General features: G+C 37.1%; 1 protein-coding gene and 1 long non-coding RNA gene across 5 annotated transcripts; both read right to left on the bottom strand.

Moving 5' to 3' along the window:
* Positions 1–42: 42 nt before the first annotated feature.
* loxl3b (lysyl oxidase-like 3b) lies at positions 43–15,023 on the bottom strand. 4 transcript variants are annotated; one of them, XM_052572623.1, is made up of 17 exons: positions 14,808–15,012; positions 11,477–11,812; positions 11,225–11,388; positions 10,100–10,317; positions 8,595–8,651; positions 7,796–7,870; positions 6,933–7,140; positions 6,662–6,842; positions 6,397–6,551; positions 5,671–5,841; positions 4,927–5,082; positions 4,085–4,244; positions 2,603–2,846; positions 1,611–1,726; positions 1,384–1,520; positions 1,178–1,289; positions 43–829 (listed from the first exon to the last, which is right to left on the bottom strand). In XM_052572623.1, exons 2-17 carry the CDS (start codon positions 11,802–11,804, stop codon positions 756–758), a joined length of 2,556 nt encoding a protein of 851 aa, XP_052428583.1. In that variant the 5' UTR covers positions 11,805–11,812; positions 14,808–15,012; the 3' UTR covers positions 43–755. The 4 variants fall into 4 exon arrangements, with proteins under 4 accessions (XP_052428583.1, XP_052428580.1, XP_052428581.1 ...); XM_052572620.1 differs by lacking the exon at positions 4,927–5,082 and having other exon boundaries at positions 14,808–15,010; XM_052572621.1 differs by lacking the exons at positions 4,927–5,082; positions 7,796–7,870; positions 8,595–8,651 and having other exon boundaries at positions 14,808–15,023.
* Positions 15,024–15,350: 327 nt separating this feature from the next.
* LOC127969852 (uncharacterized) lies at positions 15,351–19,288 on the bottom strand. The gene is made up of 4 exons (XR_008156378.1): positions 18,911–19,288; positions 17,060–18,099; positions 16,794–16,966; positions 15,351–16,436 (listed from the first exon to the last, which is right to left on the bottom strand). It is a non-coding gene; the product is annotated as an uncharacterized LOC127969852 (long non-coding RNA).
* Between the last annotated feature and the right edge of the window lie 73 nt (positions 19,289–19,361).

Raw genomic sequence — 19,361 nt, forward strand, 5'->3', positions numbered from 1 at the left:
ATTTGCAGAGGCCTTTGTAATGTAACGAGTCATGACTGATCATTTCTTATTACCATTTATTTGTTTAATGACTCATGAAACTTGAAATACTTGTAATGATTTGAATTACAACTTTAAATAAACACTATTTCTCATCTTTAACAGAGTTGCATGTGACATGAAATATTTTACTGCAGCTGAACACATGAAATGCATAATCAGTTCAGTAGGACAGCGTGTAAAAAAAACAATATTGTCACTGAAGATTTAACAAGTCATACATGAAAGAGCGTTTGAGAGTAGAATAGGAGTTGATTCAGAGCTTTGAAGCATAACGTACATTCACACTTTGCAACAGCTTTTAAACCCGAATGCTCATCTGGAGTACAAAACATTCAAGTATTTTTAACTCACAGAGACGGCAGCACACAAGCTGTGTGATGCATCGACAAGGCGTTTTAAACCTTTAAGAAAATAAGCACCTGATTTCAATGTTAACCCATATGGCAGGCTGTACTACTGCACGGCCTGAGCAAATGTTCATTTACATCTAATCTTCACTCTACTCAAGCCAGACTCAGTAGCCTAGAGTGTTTTTTGGAGTTCTGTTTTCATAAAAAAAAAAAATTATAGGTAATGTCAATACAGCTATACTCTTGGTGTAAAAACCTTTTGGATTTATGTAATTGCAATGTGAGGAATTCATTAGTTTATGGCTGGTTTGAATGAATAAATATTGTACTCAATATGCTAATCCGATCGATCTGGTGATAGGATTATGAGATCTGGTTGTTAAGTTGTCCAGGGTATTTCTCAAACTTCTTCTCAGCCTCCTCACTGAAAGCATCACCTGAAATAATGAAAGACAAGGAAAAATAAATCTTTCAGTATTTGACATTCAATTAAAGCACTTTTCCAAAAAGGCAATATTCGGAATAGCATATTGCCCTGATAAACTCTTACTATTTTTGCAGAATATAATATGTGAACTGTGTGTAAAATGGTATTTTGGACATTAATTGAAGGACTAGAGTTGTGTAGATCACTTGTGGATTACTGTAATGTTTTATCAGCTGTTTTGACTCATTCTGACGGCACCCATTCACTGCAGATAATCCACTGGTGAGCAAGCAAACTCATCTACATTGTTTCATTTTTGGGTAAACTTTTTCTTTAAGGCTTTGTATTCATGTCTTACCAATATGGCAGTTATGGACCCAGATCCTGTGGCCATCATATTTGCAGTTACATTTCATGGCATTGTTTGTGAAGTCACTCTCAGCAACCTCATAGTTAGGATTTATCACAACCTGGGAAGAAGTGAAAACAAGTCTAAATACTATGAAATCAACAGAATACATGTTTTTGATGACTGGGCACAGTGATCTGCACCCATCCTCTGACCTGAAGGATATAATTTCCTGGTTTGACATCAGTAATATCGATCCACTGGCAATCAATGTCATGGCGATACAAATCCCAGCATCCCACTGTGATGCCCTGCTCACCAAAGTTAGCACACTCATATCTCTTGGAGACACCTATAATAAATACATATATTTACACAAGTCAAAATGTGTCAAACTAAACAGAGCTGACTGTAAATGTGTATTTGGATGAATGTGATTTACCCTCGTCACAATCGCTGTCCTCCAGGCAGAAGCTGGCTTTGTGTCCCTCTGCCACTTTAGTGCCATTGGCAGACATCAGGTCATAATGTGTGAAGATGTCCATACTATGATAATGCCTGTGGAGTCACAGACACGTACAACAAAACCCATCAAAACTGAATGAAAAAAAAAAAAAAAAGATTAAGGGTCTTCAAACTTTGGTCAGTAGACCCCAGAATGCCACAAAACAGAGAGAAAGACCTTGAAAGTACAAAATCTTTTTCTCATTTAGGGTCATAACGGTTCATGAAAATGATCAACACATACGTGTTTTGGAAAGGCTAATTTATATTGGTTACATTGTGTTGAGGTAAAATGTACTCTCCACTGGTTTCCATACAATTCACCAATAAAATTCATGAAAACTTGGGAATTATAAGACTGGATGTTTACTCAAATCATGGTTTCTTCATGTCTATGAAATTCACAGTCAAGTATTTGAAACGATTATTTACAAGCACTGAAAATAAGTGTGAGAAACCCATTTTACCCTCACAGAAGTTTGAGAATTCAACATAAAATGGCAGAGGATATATCCATCAACTAAAAATATCAATAAATACTATCTACATTACGAAAAAGTAATGTTACATACTATTTATACTTAGATGTAGCACCTCGGTGTACAAAAGAGGGAAATGTCAATGAAATGTTTTTATTTTGAGTCTAATTGAGCTGTAAAACAAAAGGTAGGAAAACATTTTCATAATTCGAGTTCATAATTTCTCATATTTTATATTTTTAGTGTCTGACAAGCTAAAATATGGGTTTTCTGTTTTTATACGAGTCTTTAGTGTTTTTTCTTTCTTCTTCTACTTAGTTTTGCATGAAAACCAGTTCATTTGATGAGTAGCACAAAAAGTTAACCCAGATTGTCAACACAATAGGATTAACTTTATTTTATAGGACTATTTTACTCTACTGAATGCAGCCATTTTTAACAGCATGCTTACCCGTGACATGCGTGCCAGACCCAGGAGTGACGGCCTGCTTTGGGCCTGAAGTCAGCCCGTCCGATGTTGTGTATCTGTGAGGAGAAGCGGAGCAGGCGGCGGTGACCGTAAGGCCAGTTAGCTCCAGCGGCGCTCTTGGACAGACAGTCCTCCTCTGCTGCACAGTACAGCATGTGTAACGGCCGGTCCTCTATATACGTCGTCTGCTGCACTAGCGGTGCGTTCAGTACTAGATCAGATGCAGCTGGGGAAACAAAAGAGTACATTTTAAGATCAAGCTAAAATAAGCGAAAACCTTGAAACAGCATGCTGGAAATGTAAAATGAGAGTTCAAAGAAAAATACAGCCTTGGTCCAAGAATTTGATTTCGATTTTTGTTTCTATTTTGACACAGCATGTTGGTCACTGAACTGGATGTCTGAGGTTTTAAAATCTGAACAAACAGTTTTGCTCAATGCACAACAGTTGAGAAAATGATATGTTGTATCATTGGTATACATAATCTAGACAGGTGTAAGTCATTTGAAGTCAAGTCTTGGCCATGTGAGGTTCACTAATTACAGACAAGAGCTCAGAGAACGATAAACAGCAGACTGACCACAGCTCTAGATCTACCATCAGCAGCAGACTGACCGTCTGAGAGGTGAGAATTCCAGCCATCTATAAACGTATCATGAATAACTCTTGCAAAACAGTCAAAACGACTCTTATACTGTTTGACTGAACTACTTTTATACAGCAGTTCTATAAACAAGTTAATACTGAGTGACCTACATTGTAAACACAATATTGCCAATTAACTGCATCCCACTTCGCAGACTTGCACTACTGTATGCCATTTCAGTATAAATAGCGTATGTAGTGTGTTCACACTTAAAATTCCAAAAGAAAAAGGTGCAAATACTTGAATGACACACTTGATTAACAGAAAAAATAAAAATAAAACTTAAGTGTGGATGTGTTATACGATAGAGGGTAGAGTATATATTGTATAGCATCATTTGAGACACATCTTTTGTTTTCGTCTATTTTTTTCCAGAGCTAACAAAAATGTATTAATATAATTTAAATTAATATGCATATCCGGGCATTGTTCGCCTACTATTTTATTAATACTATGAATTTGGGCACAACTAATCTTTTCACATATACTACATAGTACCTTTTTACATCTACTATATAGTAAGTTCATAGACACATTCAGATGCATGGAGTCACTTAGCTCATTCCTGAATTAATCAGTATACACTGAATGAATGATTCAGTGATTCACTTATTAAGACAGTCACTTATGATACATAACCTGCAAAGGTCTCACTGTCCCTTCATTAATACAAAGACTGACAGTGTATTTGAAAGGCACAAACACTGGCAGAGTGCTGTAATCAGTGAAAAGTCCTAGTGCTGTTGGACAGCTTAATATCAAACACTCAAATTCAAGGTATTCTTTGCATCTGTGTTCATATGTGTAAGGTTACTCACTTTCTGAGCAGATAACTCCTGCTGAGAACCGTGCTGCTGCTTTCTGGCAGTTGACCGTTCTGTGGTGTTGGCACTGGCTGAGAGACATCTCATCTCCTGTACATTTCACTCCGCTCATAACCATCTCTGTCACATTACTGCTGTCCCAATACCATGTTTCCTTAGCAAACACGCAACACAAACAAACACAGAAAGATGGTGATTTACAGTTCACTATGAAGACTGTAAAGCATTAAGCATCTAACACTCAAAGACCAGGTCATTCCACTCCTCCCCCCACAGAAAGAAAGAAAAAGAAAAATGATTTCCAAAAGATACATTTTTTCATTAATTTATTTAATTTTGCATTACATTAATGAGGATTTGGGCTGAAATTTGCAGAAGAAAGACCAGGCCACACTTGAACCCAAAATAAAATTGATAAGAAAATATAGGAAAAGACAGAAAAATACTTTTTTAAAAACGGTTTATTTATAAATTTTGCACCATGGTAATAATAATTTGGGGAGAAACATAACTGTTGTTAAACCTATACTGTCATAAGAATAATGTCACAATGCTAATAAAAAAAGAATAAGAAAAAGATTATTAATTTAAAAATCTTTGTGCTACAATAACATTTCTATAATTTCCTTCTTTTAGGGTAAAACATGACAAGACATGGAGACCACCTAAAAAAAAATAATAATCAATGGCTGTTTGTTAGTCTATATAGCTACCACAAAAGTGCTCCCCTTATATAAAAAAAGTAATTTATAAACATTAGTTTTGCCTAAAAAACAGCATTCCTGGTGAAAGAATAGAGCTGCATCTCCACGCATGTGTGTATGTCATGTACTCACTGTAATAGCATGCATGCTGAACCCCAGCCCTAGCTGCCTGCATGCCACCATGGCCTCTTTGGTGGTCCAGCCCTCACTGCATACACTGCCCCACAGCTGCCCCACCCGCACCTCCACTCGCCCTTCATACTGCGAGCGCCCACCCGACAGACGCACCTGCAATCACAACCTACGCCACGTCAAACACCCTGCTCACCCATCTGTCTCCTGCCATTCACTGCTTACCCACATACACAGACAGACCACCCTGCTGAAAAGATCAGGGGCCCTATTTATACATTTTATTGAATTTGTAACATAAAACCATCCTACCATTGTTGTGGGCAACAAATATGCTAATCAATATGTGTGAAACTACATAGTTTCATATTTTATGTTCACATGAATAACTTGTCATATACTGTTTGTTCACATTTTGGATCATACTATGCATGTCTTTATAAAGAGGCTCCAGTATAGAACAGCATGGTTGGTTAGTACTAGTGTGGAGCTGGTCTAGCTACTGTAGTTTAACCAAGCTGTTCAATAGCCAAACTTGAGCTGACTGATCTTTTCAGCAGGTTTAATTCTGTCCATCCATGTACTACATGCACTGACTCATGTGGTGCGTTTTCAAAGTTCAAGGCTTTGAATATGTATGTGGGAGTGTGTAAGCCAGCAGCATCAGATTTTTTTGATGTTAGCAGAAAGTTCAAGGCATTGTTAGCATGCAAGTGTGTGTTGCTGTTACTGTTAGCATCCTACTTGTAGGCCATGGTTGGCGTACCCGAGGCCCAGCTGCCTGCAAACAACCATGGCCTCCTCAGTTCCCCAGCCTTCTCCACAGATCAGGCCCCAGCGCAGCGTCCCGTTAGTCTCAGTATATAACACCTCCACACGGCCCTCGTAGCGAGATCGGCCCCCTGAGATGCGCACCTGAGCAGGGCACAACCAGGAGCGAGGGGTAAGAGTAAGTTCAATGAGAAATATAAAGGAGACCGGGGCTAATTGTCACACTTCTTACTCTAAAGAATGTTTCTTGAGGTGCTTTATTTGTTAATTTATTTCAAAAGTCAAAAGAGTGTGTGACAACTAGCCCTGGTGTATTCTACATGCATTTAAGAGGTTTCTAGCAGTAGATGCATAATGGTTACGGTATGTTGCATCTGTTGAGAATCAATCATAATAAATCACAACAGATAATGTATTAACTCTGGCAATTGTCTCTTGATACAGACAATGATACCCAATATTTCCAGTCATCCATTTTGAGGCAAAATGAATACTGAGCACACCACCATCAATAAATGTAGTTCATTTGATCATTGCTATGTTCTTCTTAAATTAAGAAGCAAGCAATAGATGCAAATGAATGTAATACAGAGTCACTGGAAACACTGAATGACATACAAAAGACATACGTGTTAAGTAAACAAAATCAACAGATAAGTAGAAATGTTATGAGTGTGAGTACGTGTCTGTTGCTCTGACCGTTTTCTCAAAGCCCATATATGGAACATTACAGCGAACTGAAGCATCTTCAGAGTGTTTGCAGTCCTCAGCTGTGATGTTTTTAAAGCGGCAGTTCCACAGGGAGCGCTCATGACCTGTACACTGCACCTCACTCATATGGATAGGCCCCAGCCCTGAGACAAAACACAATGCAAAAATACATAAACTAACAGTTTTATTCATGCAAAGACATTGGCACTATCATTACTGTTAATGAGACTTTCTACACTACTTGCAATCTCACCTTGTCCCATGCGGGCACCTGTGAGGGCTTCTTTGGCAGTGCCGAAGCCCAGTTCTCTGCACACAACGCTGGCAGAGAGCAGGTTCCAGCGATCATCACAAATCGTCCCCCATTCACTGCCCTTCAACACCTCGACACGGCCCTCACCATATTTCGCTCCACCTTTTAGCCGTATAGTAGACTGATGAGAAACAAATAGAGAAAGAAACAGTTACCATAAGTATATAAACTTAACTACACTTATGGAGCACTAATGAAATAAACAGTTTACCTGCATCTTGGGTTTCTTCTTCATGGCAGTGCTCTGTGCGTACAGTGGACCAGGCACACAGCTGACCACAGCAGGCATTCCTCCAGGACACGACTCTGTGGCATTACCTTTGTTAAACTCCAGAGGACATGCCGCTAAGTGCACTTCTGTGCCTAAGCATGCCACTGAGTGAACCAGGAAATGATTCTTCTGCCGTTCAGCATACAGCCTTAGAGAGGAGAAGTGCAAGAGTTGTATATAAATAATGCACATTATTTTTAGATTAGGGTCCATACTCAAGTTAATCCTTTATTCAGAGAAAGATGCAGCTTTTCCTGTGGCTCAGTGGTACAACATTGCGCAAAAGAATGTGGGTTCGATTCCCAGGTACCACGTTAGGTAAAAAACAAATGTTAGCCTGAATGCACTGTAAGTCACTTTGGATAAAAGTGTCTGATAATGAAGTTAATTAAATTATTATAGTATTCTTGTATACACATACTGTATGTTATCATCATTCTAGAAATCATGAATATCAACTTCAAAAGAACATAATATATTTGAAGTAGAAATCTTTGTAACATTATGCATGTCACTTCTAAACAACTGAATGTTTCCTTGCTCAATAAATCCCCTCCCCCCTCCAAAAAAAAAAAAAAAACCTGACCCCAAACCTTTGAATGGTGGCATATTTTCACATTTAATAATGTGACAAAGCTTCTTTGTCTTTTATGTAACCGATTTCTATAATTTATAGGTTTAGGTCCCAGAATCACCTGTAATGCAGCATTTCCGCCTGACAACATTTTAGGGAACAAAAGAGAAGGTTGGAAAGATCTGAACCAAAAAGGTAATGTATGTTTCCCCTGTTTTACCAAGGTTACCTTTTAGCCGCAGCTGATTTGCCCGGTTTAGACTTAGTGCTAGTTTTAGTGATAGCCTTAGCTTTGGACTCCTGCCTGTAATGCAAACATCCATTAAGCATTCAGAAACACTCATATGTCCACTGCAACCTCCAACATGCACATGCACACATACATACCAGCTGCTTGGGAAAGAGGACAATAAGATCCAAGTCTTTTTCAAATTAATTAAGACTTAACACAGTCAAGATGCTGTGAGGCACAAGCTAACTAAATCAATAGTTATTTGATATATAATAATAATTACCATAAGAGTCAGTAACAGAAACTTTGGAATGAGATCTACAAAATACCACATCAAATAAAAAGTAAAAGTGTTAGTGGTGATTTCACATTCCCATGCCTGTTATAACAATAGAAACTAGCACATTAGAAGTACACATATCTGAGGTGAACATGCAGCAAGCACAAGGAGGGATGTGTGCTAGTATGAGGGTATCTGTTTCAAGATATCTCCCTCAGAATGCTCTGACTCTTGCACAAGCACAGCCTCATCTCAAAACTATGTGAGTAAAACTAACAGATGGTAATAAGTTCTTCATGGGGAAATGTTTCTTCCTTCACACTTTCAGACCGACACTCACACTTTGCTGAGAGAGCATATATAAAAAAAAAAAATGCATAACTGACTAAATCTTGAAAACTGCAGTTAGTATAGTACAGTTAGACTAACACTAATAGTGTTGTGTACTAAAGCCACACTATGTGCTTGAGTCCTCTAGGGAAAGAACACTACTGGTTTCTTTCCCTCAGATAGTACCTGGCCGTTGTTACTTTAACTTTAGATTTTGGCACAGCAGATCTCTTTCTGAGATGCCTGTTGAAAACAGGGAAATGAGGTCAAGCACACATACACTCATGAACACCATTTACTGTATCAGTCTGATTTCTTTCTGTCCACCTCAGGACAGTTTAGACTGTTAGAGATGGGAAAGGTTGCGTGGCATCACCATATTCCCCTTGGGGTATTCATCCAAAAATGAAAATTCTGTAATTTAATACTCACCCTTATTTCATCCAAAATCTGTTAGACCTTTGTTCATCTTAAAGGGGTGGTTGATTGTGATTTCACTTTTTTAACATTGGTTAGTGTAATGTTGCTGTTTGCGCATAAACAAGATCTGCAGTTACGACACTGAAACTTCAATGCAAACTGAGATATTTCAGAATTTTAAAACTATGGCAGTTTAATGCCAACAAAAATGGCTCGTAGGATTATTACTTTGACATTTTAACTCAATATGTTTTAATAACCTTTAGTGATTTTCAAAGATTTACACATATTTTGAAGTACTGAATAACATACTAAAGTACATGTAAAGTATTTGACTATAATTTTAACTGCAGAATGTTATTTAATATTACATTAAAGTTTAAGAGAGTTTATATATTACTTAATATAATATATATGTATAATTATATTAGATAAAAACCCATCATATTTAGCCTAACATTAACATTACACTAACATTTTGTTATTTGATTTTCATTGTATTTTGTGGGTTATTCTGACCTTACCAACTATGATAAAGTCGAAGCTTTTTAGAAAGAAACCTTCTGGGCAATAATAAAATAGGCTTCTTTAACTATGCTGGAATCCTAAATTCCATTCAAATATCCTAAAAACTATAAAAACAACTGAAGTGGGGTTATGGAAACAGCAACAGTCACAGTGTGCCACTGTTTCAAGAATGTGGGGTAGGCAATGGTGCGTACGTGTCTTATTAGGGAGACGGGTTGAGAAATGAAACCATTCTATAGTCTATAAAACCACAGATGGGAAATAAATGCAGACAGACGTTCAATAGAGACTTCCTCTTAGCTTTTTCTTAAGGTTCACTGGTTAAGTGTATGTGTGTAAAGCCATTTGTACTGCACAGGGCTTATTCACGTAAGTGGAACATTCTCGTAACATTCCATTGGATTTTGGGATGAGACCCCTACAGTGTACTTTCTACCAGTTGGTAGATGAATGCATGAATGTCCTACGTCTATGCAATAGTTTCCTTGTCCAGATGTTTGTCTGTGGTTTAAACCGTGTGTATGTTGCTGCATTTCACAGATGACTGAGAAAGTAAACATAATTTCCTCTCACAGTGGCTAAACTACCACAGTAAAGTGAGACGCCACACACAAACTCTAAATAAAGTCATATTCAAATGTATGAAAGTGTTTCCATGGCCAAACACAAACCATCAATGCCCGATGATGGATAAAATCGATTCCTTTCCTACATCCAGGCCTCAACATGTCATGAACACTCACTTGTAGAAGTTCTTGTTGACCTTCTTCTCGTGGGGGAATCCCATCATGCCGCAAACCACACGTGAATTTTTGGGTGTCCAGCCGTTATCGCAGATCTTAGCCCATCCATCCTTATTCTTAACTTCCACCACCCCCTCAGTGACAGGCATCCGCTTGGTCGCTATGGTGAACACAGGACGCAAACGCACCTCCTCCACTCTATTCTCATCTACTTGCACCTGAGAGATACATGATGCAAATCTAAAAACCATATGGACAACCAAACATGAACAGAGTGTGAACGAACTCGTAAGATGGGAGTGGATTTAAACCCTTTAGACAGTGCAGGACAAAAAAAAGAAAAAGAAAAAGATGCAGTGCTCAGTCATCGAGTGTTTCCTGCTTGTTAGATTAGAGTTGTTATCGTTAACTAAAACTATTAACAAATGTTTGTCATATAAAATTAAGCTGAAATAAAACATACAAATACAAATACTAGATAAAAACTTGATGTAAACAAAAACATTTATAATGTTGCCTTGTCAAACTAACTTAGATTAACTGGACTAAAACTAAATGACACTTAAGAGTAATATTTTAAAAACATCAACAAAAATCCATAACAAATAATACAATTACTAAAAATTATTATTAATAAAAGACTACAGTAATATAAAATTAGTGTAGAATAACACTTGTGTTTTTGTAAAGTTATTGCATTTAACTCCATTTCCCACACTCAGACATGCTAAAAGCAAGTTTTTTTTATAATAAAGATAACATGTTGTTTTTAAAACATTTACTAGGTGTTAAATTAGCAACATTCCCTTTTGTCCTATCTGAGTTAGAGCTATGAATATATTCACAATGTTAGGTATACTAACATTTATTTGCACTAAACAATACTTACTGTACAAAATAATAGAAACATATTTTAAATTAAATTGAAATATATTTACACTTAATAAAAATATTGTTACAAAGTAGTAGAAGTAAAAGTTAACTAGCAAAGAAGCTAGACAACACTGGCCAAACAAAAGAAAATGTTTATGTATGTATATATATATATTTTTTTTTTATGTATCTCTCATCTTTTCTGTCAGTGGCATTTAAAATTAGTTTTTTTTTTAATGTAGGGTCCTCTACCTCTATAACATTGGAGTCCACGTATCCCGGCAGTCTCTCATCTTTACAGATCACTCCAGCGTCCTCATCATGAGTGCAGTCACTGTTACCCCAGCCACGAGATTTACACACTGACACGCTCCTCTCACTGCCACTACACTGCACATTGTCAAGCCAAATCTTACCTGGAACAAACACAAACTCTCTGAACACACACAGAAACTGCTTTATATCTGATCTGACTGAGTGTGCGGATGCATGCAGGAATGTTACCTGTGCCCTTGCCATACTTGGCGCTGTGAGTCCAGCCCGTGGCAGACACAAAGCCCAGCTGGCGACAGAGGACATGGGCATTGGCCAGTGAGAAATCATCATCACAGATGGTTCCCCATTCGCCTTTATAAAACACTTCAATTCGGCCCTCATTGTGTTTCCTGGGGAAGCCAGACAGACGGAACTTCAGAGCCTCCGGACGTTCTGCTGTCTGAGGGGTCGGTGTGGGGCTCGAGCGCACTGGCGGTGTGGTTTGGGCAAAGCATGATGGAATCCAAGAATGAAGTAGGAAGACAACAATGTGTCGCCACCATTGACACAGCTCCATGTGCGGCTCTGTGGCAGAGAACAGAAACAAAGAGGAGGTGGTTTGAAAAATACTGAAAAACATGTGGTTACTGTTGTGTGAATGTCAGTATGTTTTGATTTGAGCACCATCATGTGTTCACACAGAACATGTTGAGCACACTCCTACCACCAGTTCTTATTACCGTAATGCAAATATTTAATTCTTTATTACTGTACTGTAAAAAAAAAAAATGACTGTACACTAAACAAATGAGTAGGACTTATTTTTTACTATAATAATACAAACTGCAGTTATCTTTTTTTACAGCTTCAAAAAACGTTTTTTTACAGTTGAGTTTACAGTAAATAATTATTCTCCAAAAAATCCTGTAAGCGTAAAAAGCATTATGGTAATTATCATGTCACAAATAAAAGCAAAATGTGTCTTGGACAAGTTGTCTAGAATTTCCAACAATTGGATATCGTTTAAAGACAGATTGATTGGAAATGACAAACAACTTAAACTATTCTGTTCACAAGAGACATTTACCGTAATTTTACTTTCGGGTCAAATTTCACACCAAATGTGTATATTGTTTAAGGACTATTAAGCCTGTTTTTAGGACCACAAGATTTTCCTTGGTCATGTGACATCATTTTTAAGCAAGGTGACTAACCCTCATCACCACTTCTCTTTACTGTAATTAAAAAAGAAAAGAAAATTATCATTACTGTAATGCAATTTGTGTTTAAAACATGCACTAAAAGAAATTTACTTTGTTGCTATTAAACTTCACAACTACTAAATTAAAGCAGCATTTTCTTATAAAACGTACTCCAGTAATACTTATTTACAACATGTTTTGCAGTGTACAGTGACAAGAATCTAATAATTATAAAGACCATTGTGAATAATGGATATTACAAAAAAACAAACAAACAATTTCATTCAGAAGCATTACGGTAATGATTATGTTATACAAATAATCCAAAACATCTGAATGGTCGTAGAAATAAGATTCATTAGTTTTCTTTATATATAAAAATTACCTTTTCTGATTTCAGAGAAAAATGTGTCTTGGGATTTTCTTGAGATTCATCCACAGATCAAATGTCTGTGCATGTATCCAACACACCCTGGGGAACCCACTGTTACAGAATGAGTGAGTAGGAAAAACTAACAATAACTGAATTTGTCCCAGACATCTCATTCATCACATAAACAATCTAAACTCAATACCTTCATGTGCATGAACATATTTTCATAATTTGAACAGCATGAGCTGTAGCCATCCTGCAATAGTACCAACTGGCATATTGACTTTAGAGGAAGCAGTAAAACATTTTACTGAGCCACCTACTGACTTTATGCTTGATTGACATGAGGTTCATCTCAATGTTTGTAGACAGAAGCGTTTAAACCCTTTGTATATAGTATGACATTGCACAGATAATTGTGTTGATGATATAACAGCCCAGCACTGGTGCGGATTTCACTAATATAACAACAGCTTAACAGACAAGTCACTCTGGTGCCTGTGGGTCACAGAGGAATGTAATCTCCACTTGCTATGAGTGAGTCCAGACCCATTACCCAAACACATGGCCTTACTGTCGGTTTACGGACTGGACTGGACCTTGAATTGCCTTCATTTGAATATCAAGTCATAATACAATCTTTTTAATCCAGGTAAAAATATCGGCAACCATAAAAACCACAGATTTTGGCCTTTACATGCATATCAGGTTGATTCCTGAATATTTCCTTTAAATATGTCCACTTTTGGTCCAGAATACTTAAACAAACTCTCTGAGAACACAGTTTTCTTGTTTGTTAGTTTACTTACTTTTTATATTAACAATATCCCACACTGGGAATACATGTATCCCAAAATAATTATTTCATTTCTGTCACTAACATTTACATCACAACTGTATGTATTGTATTGTGGAAATGAGGTGATGGTATTTTAATTTTGGGATAAAATGGCTCCTTTGTCATTCTAGGAAATTCATAGCTAGACTTTTTTTTTTTTTTTTTTTTTTTAGAATCTTTATACACTTTTCTTTTTCTAGAATCTCAAATATGGATAATTTGACAAACAACTTGATTGGAAATGAAAAATACAATGCACAAGAGATATGCCTTAATTTTACTTTGTTTTCTTCACGAACAATATTTCCTTTGTCTCCTTTCTAATAAAGTACTCTAACCAATGCATTAGATATCTGTTACATCTGCATAATTGTATAACGCAAATATTTTAATCAATTTCGAGAATGTTACATCTGTAAAACTTAAATATGTAAAATGTGTCAAACTGAATAGATCAATATTTTTTCCTGGATGGATCCAATTATACAAGGTAGAGATTGGCGCGCAATTGAAAACAGATTTCCAGTAGCTCTGGGGCATATGGTATTTCCACGGTAAATATAACTAAACAAACTAACGACATAAAATAGGCTACATAATAAAATCCATAACTCGCATCATCTGTAAACTATATCATGCTTTAAAGTGCCTGTATAAACAGGCAAAAGTAACGCTGAGGTAACGGCGAGACACAGCCAGGTCTGGACCCACAAGCTAAATTCATTATTAAACATCAGGTTAATAAACGTGAGTGCAAAATGCAAACAGATGTTTATTTACTTATTTAAAGTGTCTTCAAATTAAAGTTCAAGCAGCTCAACTTCTTCGTCCATTGTTAAGAAATACAAGCGGAGGAGGAGAAATAGAAACTTCCGCAAAACTCTTGAGTTTTTTAATAATGACATCAGTGTTCTTTAAAACATAAAACTGCTGCAAATACTTTGACATCTTTTATCAGCTTAATTGCTAAACTGAGTTGAATAAAAGGACGTGACAGAGGAAGTGTAGACTACTTGGCGTCCAGCAGCTTTATCTCAGATCAAATCTGTGCAAGTAAATAACGTTTCCGTTATTCTAGTCAACAATATTTATGACACGTTTGCGTAAAAGATAAAACTATTCAAGAATACACTCAGAGGAATAAACATCAGAACTTTCCCCCCTTACCTCAAGTTAAGCGGTTTTTCCACAGTCTTGGCGCACAGTTTCATGCAGTTTATATTTCTGCACAGAACCAGAAAAGCATTCAGAAAAGACTTGAGAACCAGCTGCAGAGCCCAGACCTTGTAGGAAGCAGAGAAAAGCGTCTAATGAGCAGCAGAGATAACGGGCTGTAATGGCAGGGAATTGCCAGCTGGACAGTCGTGTGGGTGGGAGAGAGAGAGAGAAAGAGAGATGGGAAAACCGGGGCACGGGGGAGAGGTGGAGCTGACTCGTGGACGACTCCACACGAATGAAAAGGGGCAGGATCTATTTTAGGAAAAACACATAGCCCTTTCACAGTTCAGGAAAAGATTTTCCTACTTGCATAACGGAACGTTCTTCTGCTCAGGCACATTCTACGTTTGTAAAAATACATGCTGGGGGATTCTGATCTTCGTGAAATTTGCTGGAATATTAAAATAATAATAAAATAACGTGCTACTGTTAAAATATCCGATTTTAATGAATCAAGTAATTGTTTGTGCATGTCAAAAGCAGGAAGAATACTTTTTATGTTGTGATTTACATTTTTTATTACAAAAAATAACCTTTTATTTTGTCTATAAAGAGGTTTTTGTTGAAAAACAATACTTGTTTTCAATGTTTTAAATACAAAACGCAAGGCACTTCTTACTTGCTGGTGTAGGAACAAACTCTCTTATTTACACAGACTTGAGCAATAAGCAAGTAATATACACACAGTAAAGAGAAGGAAACGAAACACTTTTTGGTTCAGTGTTGGTTTATGCTACAGGGACACCAAAGTTATTCCAAGAAGAAGAAGAAGAAGAAAACAGTTCTCAGGAGATTTATCCATAATGTAAAATTTTTATTTATTTTCTGTTTCTCTAATGTGCTACATAACATTCATGAAATTCTGATTCTGAACTCACTGCGGCATCTACAACAAAAATTATATTTAGCAATTTTGCATTTATGTTGCATCAGATACATGTACAAGAGAGCAAAACGCTTGACTTATCAGCTTGCTTTTGAGTAAATTATGATTGTGCACCAAAAATAGTGCAGTGTACAATAATGATTATGGTTGCAACCATAAACAATACAAGATTCAGTTACTGTTCTTCTGCTTGATGCAATATCAGTTAATATACATAAGTATATACAGTATAAGATGACAGCTGACACATTTTAAATGATGTTTAATCATGTGGTTGTGATTTAAGCTATGTAAAGTATCAGATCTTAATGGCTGTGTTCACTTGCAGAAAGTTCCCAAGAAATACCACTCTTTCAATGTTCTAAATGGGAGAAACTCATAATGAGCACTGATTCTGAAAATGTCATTCTTGTAAGAGGAGTTTCCAAGGAGCTGATTGGCACCTGGTCTCTCATAGCCCTGTACAATGCTGCTTGATCCAGATTTCACAAGGCAGCACCGTAAAGAAGCTGACAGACGAGGGCAAGGACAGCATACTGGAGATTGAAAGTGTGGATGTGGACGTGTACCTCGTTAAGTGCACACGTGTGTGATTGAGCCAATGTTGTTGGTGATAGTGACATGTGTGGCTCTAGCCAGATCCTCCTTGGAGACAGAGTCTCTCTTCTCCTTGCATATCATGCTCCAAAAAGCTACAAAAGAAAATACCCACACATTATATTAACTAATCTGATTCACGTCTATCATCACTGTCATCTATTACGTCTATTACAGAAACATTTTAATATGATAACAGTGTCATATAAGGACAATTAACAATTATATGTTTACATATACTTTGGGGTTAGAAGTATAAAAAAATAAACAAACATTTCATCATCAAGGATGCATTCAATTTATCAAAAGTGTCTGAGAAAACATTCATGATGATAAAAAAAGTTTTCTATTCTGGTCATCAAAGAATCCTGAGTTCATTTGGATTGATTTAAGAACATTGAAAACATTAAAAAAGCCCCCACATTTTCAAACACTAGAGAATATGCCTGTACCTGGAGGCAACAGCCCTGGCAAGGCAAATCGTTCATAGTCACCACCATAGATGTCCCTGACTAGTTTATCAACACATGTACTTTCCCCTTCTGTGGCCACTGCCAATGCCTCCTCAAAGGTGGAGCATCCAGTCAACAGGCAACAAAGCCCAAGGAATGTACCACCACCAAGACTAAAGGGGAGACAGAAAATATTATTATAGCTCCACAGTAAAATGGCCATTTACTTTGTTAAACTGTTGCAATATTATTAAGTTATAACCAACCTGGTTCCAGTAACACGCTTGTAGTTGTCTTTGGAGTATACAGCCAGTATGCTGACACCAGAGCCAGTGTTATTCTCCAGGTTGTATGCCTTCTGTTCGCAACAATCAGGGTCTGTTGGAAGCTAAAAATAGTAACATTCAGGTGGACCACTTGAGACCACTGAGTCAATGTACAGAACCCCCTTTATCAGGGAGTCAAGCTCATCAAGCTTCAACAGCTGCAGATTGGCCATCTAAGAGAGAAAAAGCAGCACAGAGAACAAATTAGTTAAAAAAAAAAAAAGGTTTACCAAAAATCACCTTCAGACCATTCAAGATGTAGATGAGTTTCTTAAACAGGTACAGAATATATAGGTACAAGAGAAATGTACAATTTCATCACTTGCTCACAATTGGATCCTGGGGGCTTTAAGAATAAGAGTCCAAACAACTGATAAATACAACACAGTTCTGGATTATGGTATTTTATTTTATTTTGGTTAGAAGTGTAAAACATCTTAATGATACATTTCCACTTAGCAAGATGTTAATTAATGGGCTAAATTTGTGTGGATTACTTGAGGATGCTTTTATCAGCTGTCTGGGATCTCATTCCATGGCACCCATTCACTGCAGTGGATCCATTAGTGAGCAAGTGATGTAATGCTAGTTTTTTCCAAATCTGTTCCGATGAAGAAACAAACTCATCTACATCTTGGACACTGGACACACCTTACGGAAGTCATCTTCATATTTAAATGCACCACCTCCAGTGGCACAGAGGGTGGTCTGCAGGAAGGCTGGCAGCTCATGTGTGGGAAAGCGAATGAAGTGCAGGTTGCCCTTGCGGCCCCAAAGTGTGAGGTCAGAGAGCTCCAGGTGAACATCTCATATACCTGTTTTGCCATAGGCAGTGTGTGAAGTGAGGTAGCGGCGAATGCTTTTCAGACTATCCACCTCCTACTGTTCTTCTGCTGCTGTAATGTCTTTGGGCTCAAAGTAGCACAGCACAGCTTCACCAATGTGTCACCAATGTCCATGCCAAACCATGGGAAAGAAAGCTGGGGACCAATAATAGTGAAGTGACTTCAATACCTTGTGCATTTCACTTTTTTAAGGAAAAGGTTAACCATTAACTACATATGAGCGGTTTTATTTTCTGTAATTTTCATTGAGGCTGGCACATTTTCAGCCCTGTGAGTAAAATGGGATATTTCTAAATAGTATAATTTGGGATAATTTCTAAATAGCTTAAAATCCATATTTGTGACTGCAATTTTCTAACATTAAACATTAAATAAAATGTATAATGGATTAAAAAATAAAAAGGTAACAGAGTTATGAATTCAAATACACAACAGTGTTTTAAGTAAGGTAATAAAACAAAAACATTTCTCATTAATCAAAAATAAATGTTTGTTCCTTGCACAATAAATTGAGTAGCATGATTGAATGGATGCGTTTAAAGAATAAGTCAACACGACAAAATAGAAAAAAACACACTTAAATATTACATTTTTGTTATAAAAATTCTAGCTCTGTAAGATTGTAGTGTTCGGTCGCCTTTTGATATATAAGATTCCTGGAGAAAACCTTAAGCGCTTGTTAAATTCATCAGCTGTGAATTATACTATACTATTCATGCTATTCCATAAGTAAATGTATGAATTTAACATTTAAGTTTATAGTGTATATTGTTTTGCACATTAATCAGTAATATGATGCCAACAGCCAGCGCAAAAATGGCTATAAAAGATATTACTATTGGTTAAGCTTATTTATATATATCTGTCATTTTATCACTGTGATTTTACTGTGGCATCAGCTCCGTTAACCCTGTTACCTAGCGCCATAACAAGATGGTTCACCTACGCGGCCTGTTCTTTCTCAGCGAATCGAGCCTGAGCATCACCGGCGTCGATTTTGACATCCGCTGCTCTCGGAGTGGACTGCCCCCGGCCGCTGCGCTGTCTGCACCCGGTGTAGCAATTATGCTACATGACGTTTCTGCCTTTGATCGAGGTAACCTGGGCGCTGTCGGTTCTTCTTCTTCTTGCTCCTCCACACATTCCTCGCCGTAACAGTGGAAGCCGTTCAGATCCATGTCTTTTACCGAAAAAGTCTACATCGATTGTTAGGCAGAAAAATCACTAGTAATATATATAAATGCAATGTCTGTATTTATAGTCTCCGACTCTTCGTTGAAAATGTTTACGTCGCTGTGTTTACAACACAATCACAGTTACTCGAATTTCCAATGAATGCTCTTCTGCTGTGAACTGAAATCGCAACGAGCCAATCAGGTTCTCAGTTCGGTTCATAC

The sequence above is a fragment of the Carassius gibelio genome, chromosome B13, assembly GCF_023724105.1.
Source record: "Carassius gibelio isolate Cgi1373 ecotype wild population from Czech Republic chromosome B13, carGib1.2-hapl.c, whole genome shotgun sequence".
NCBI lineage: Eukaryota > Metazoa > Chordata > Actinopteri > Cypriniformes > Cyprinidae > Carassius > Carassius gibelio.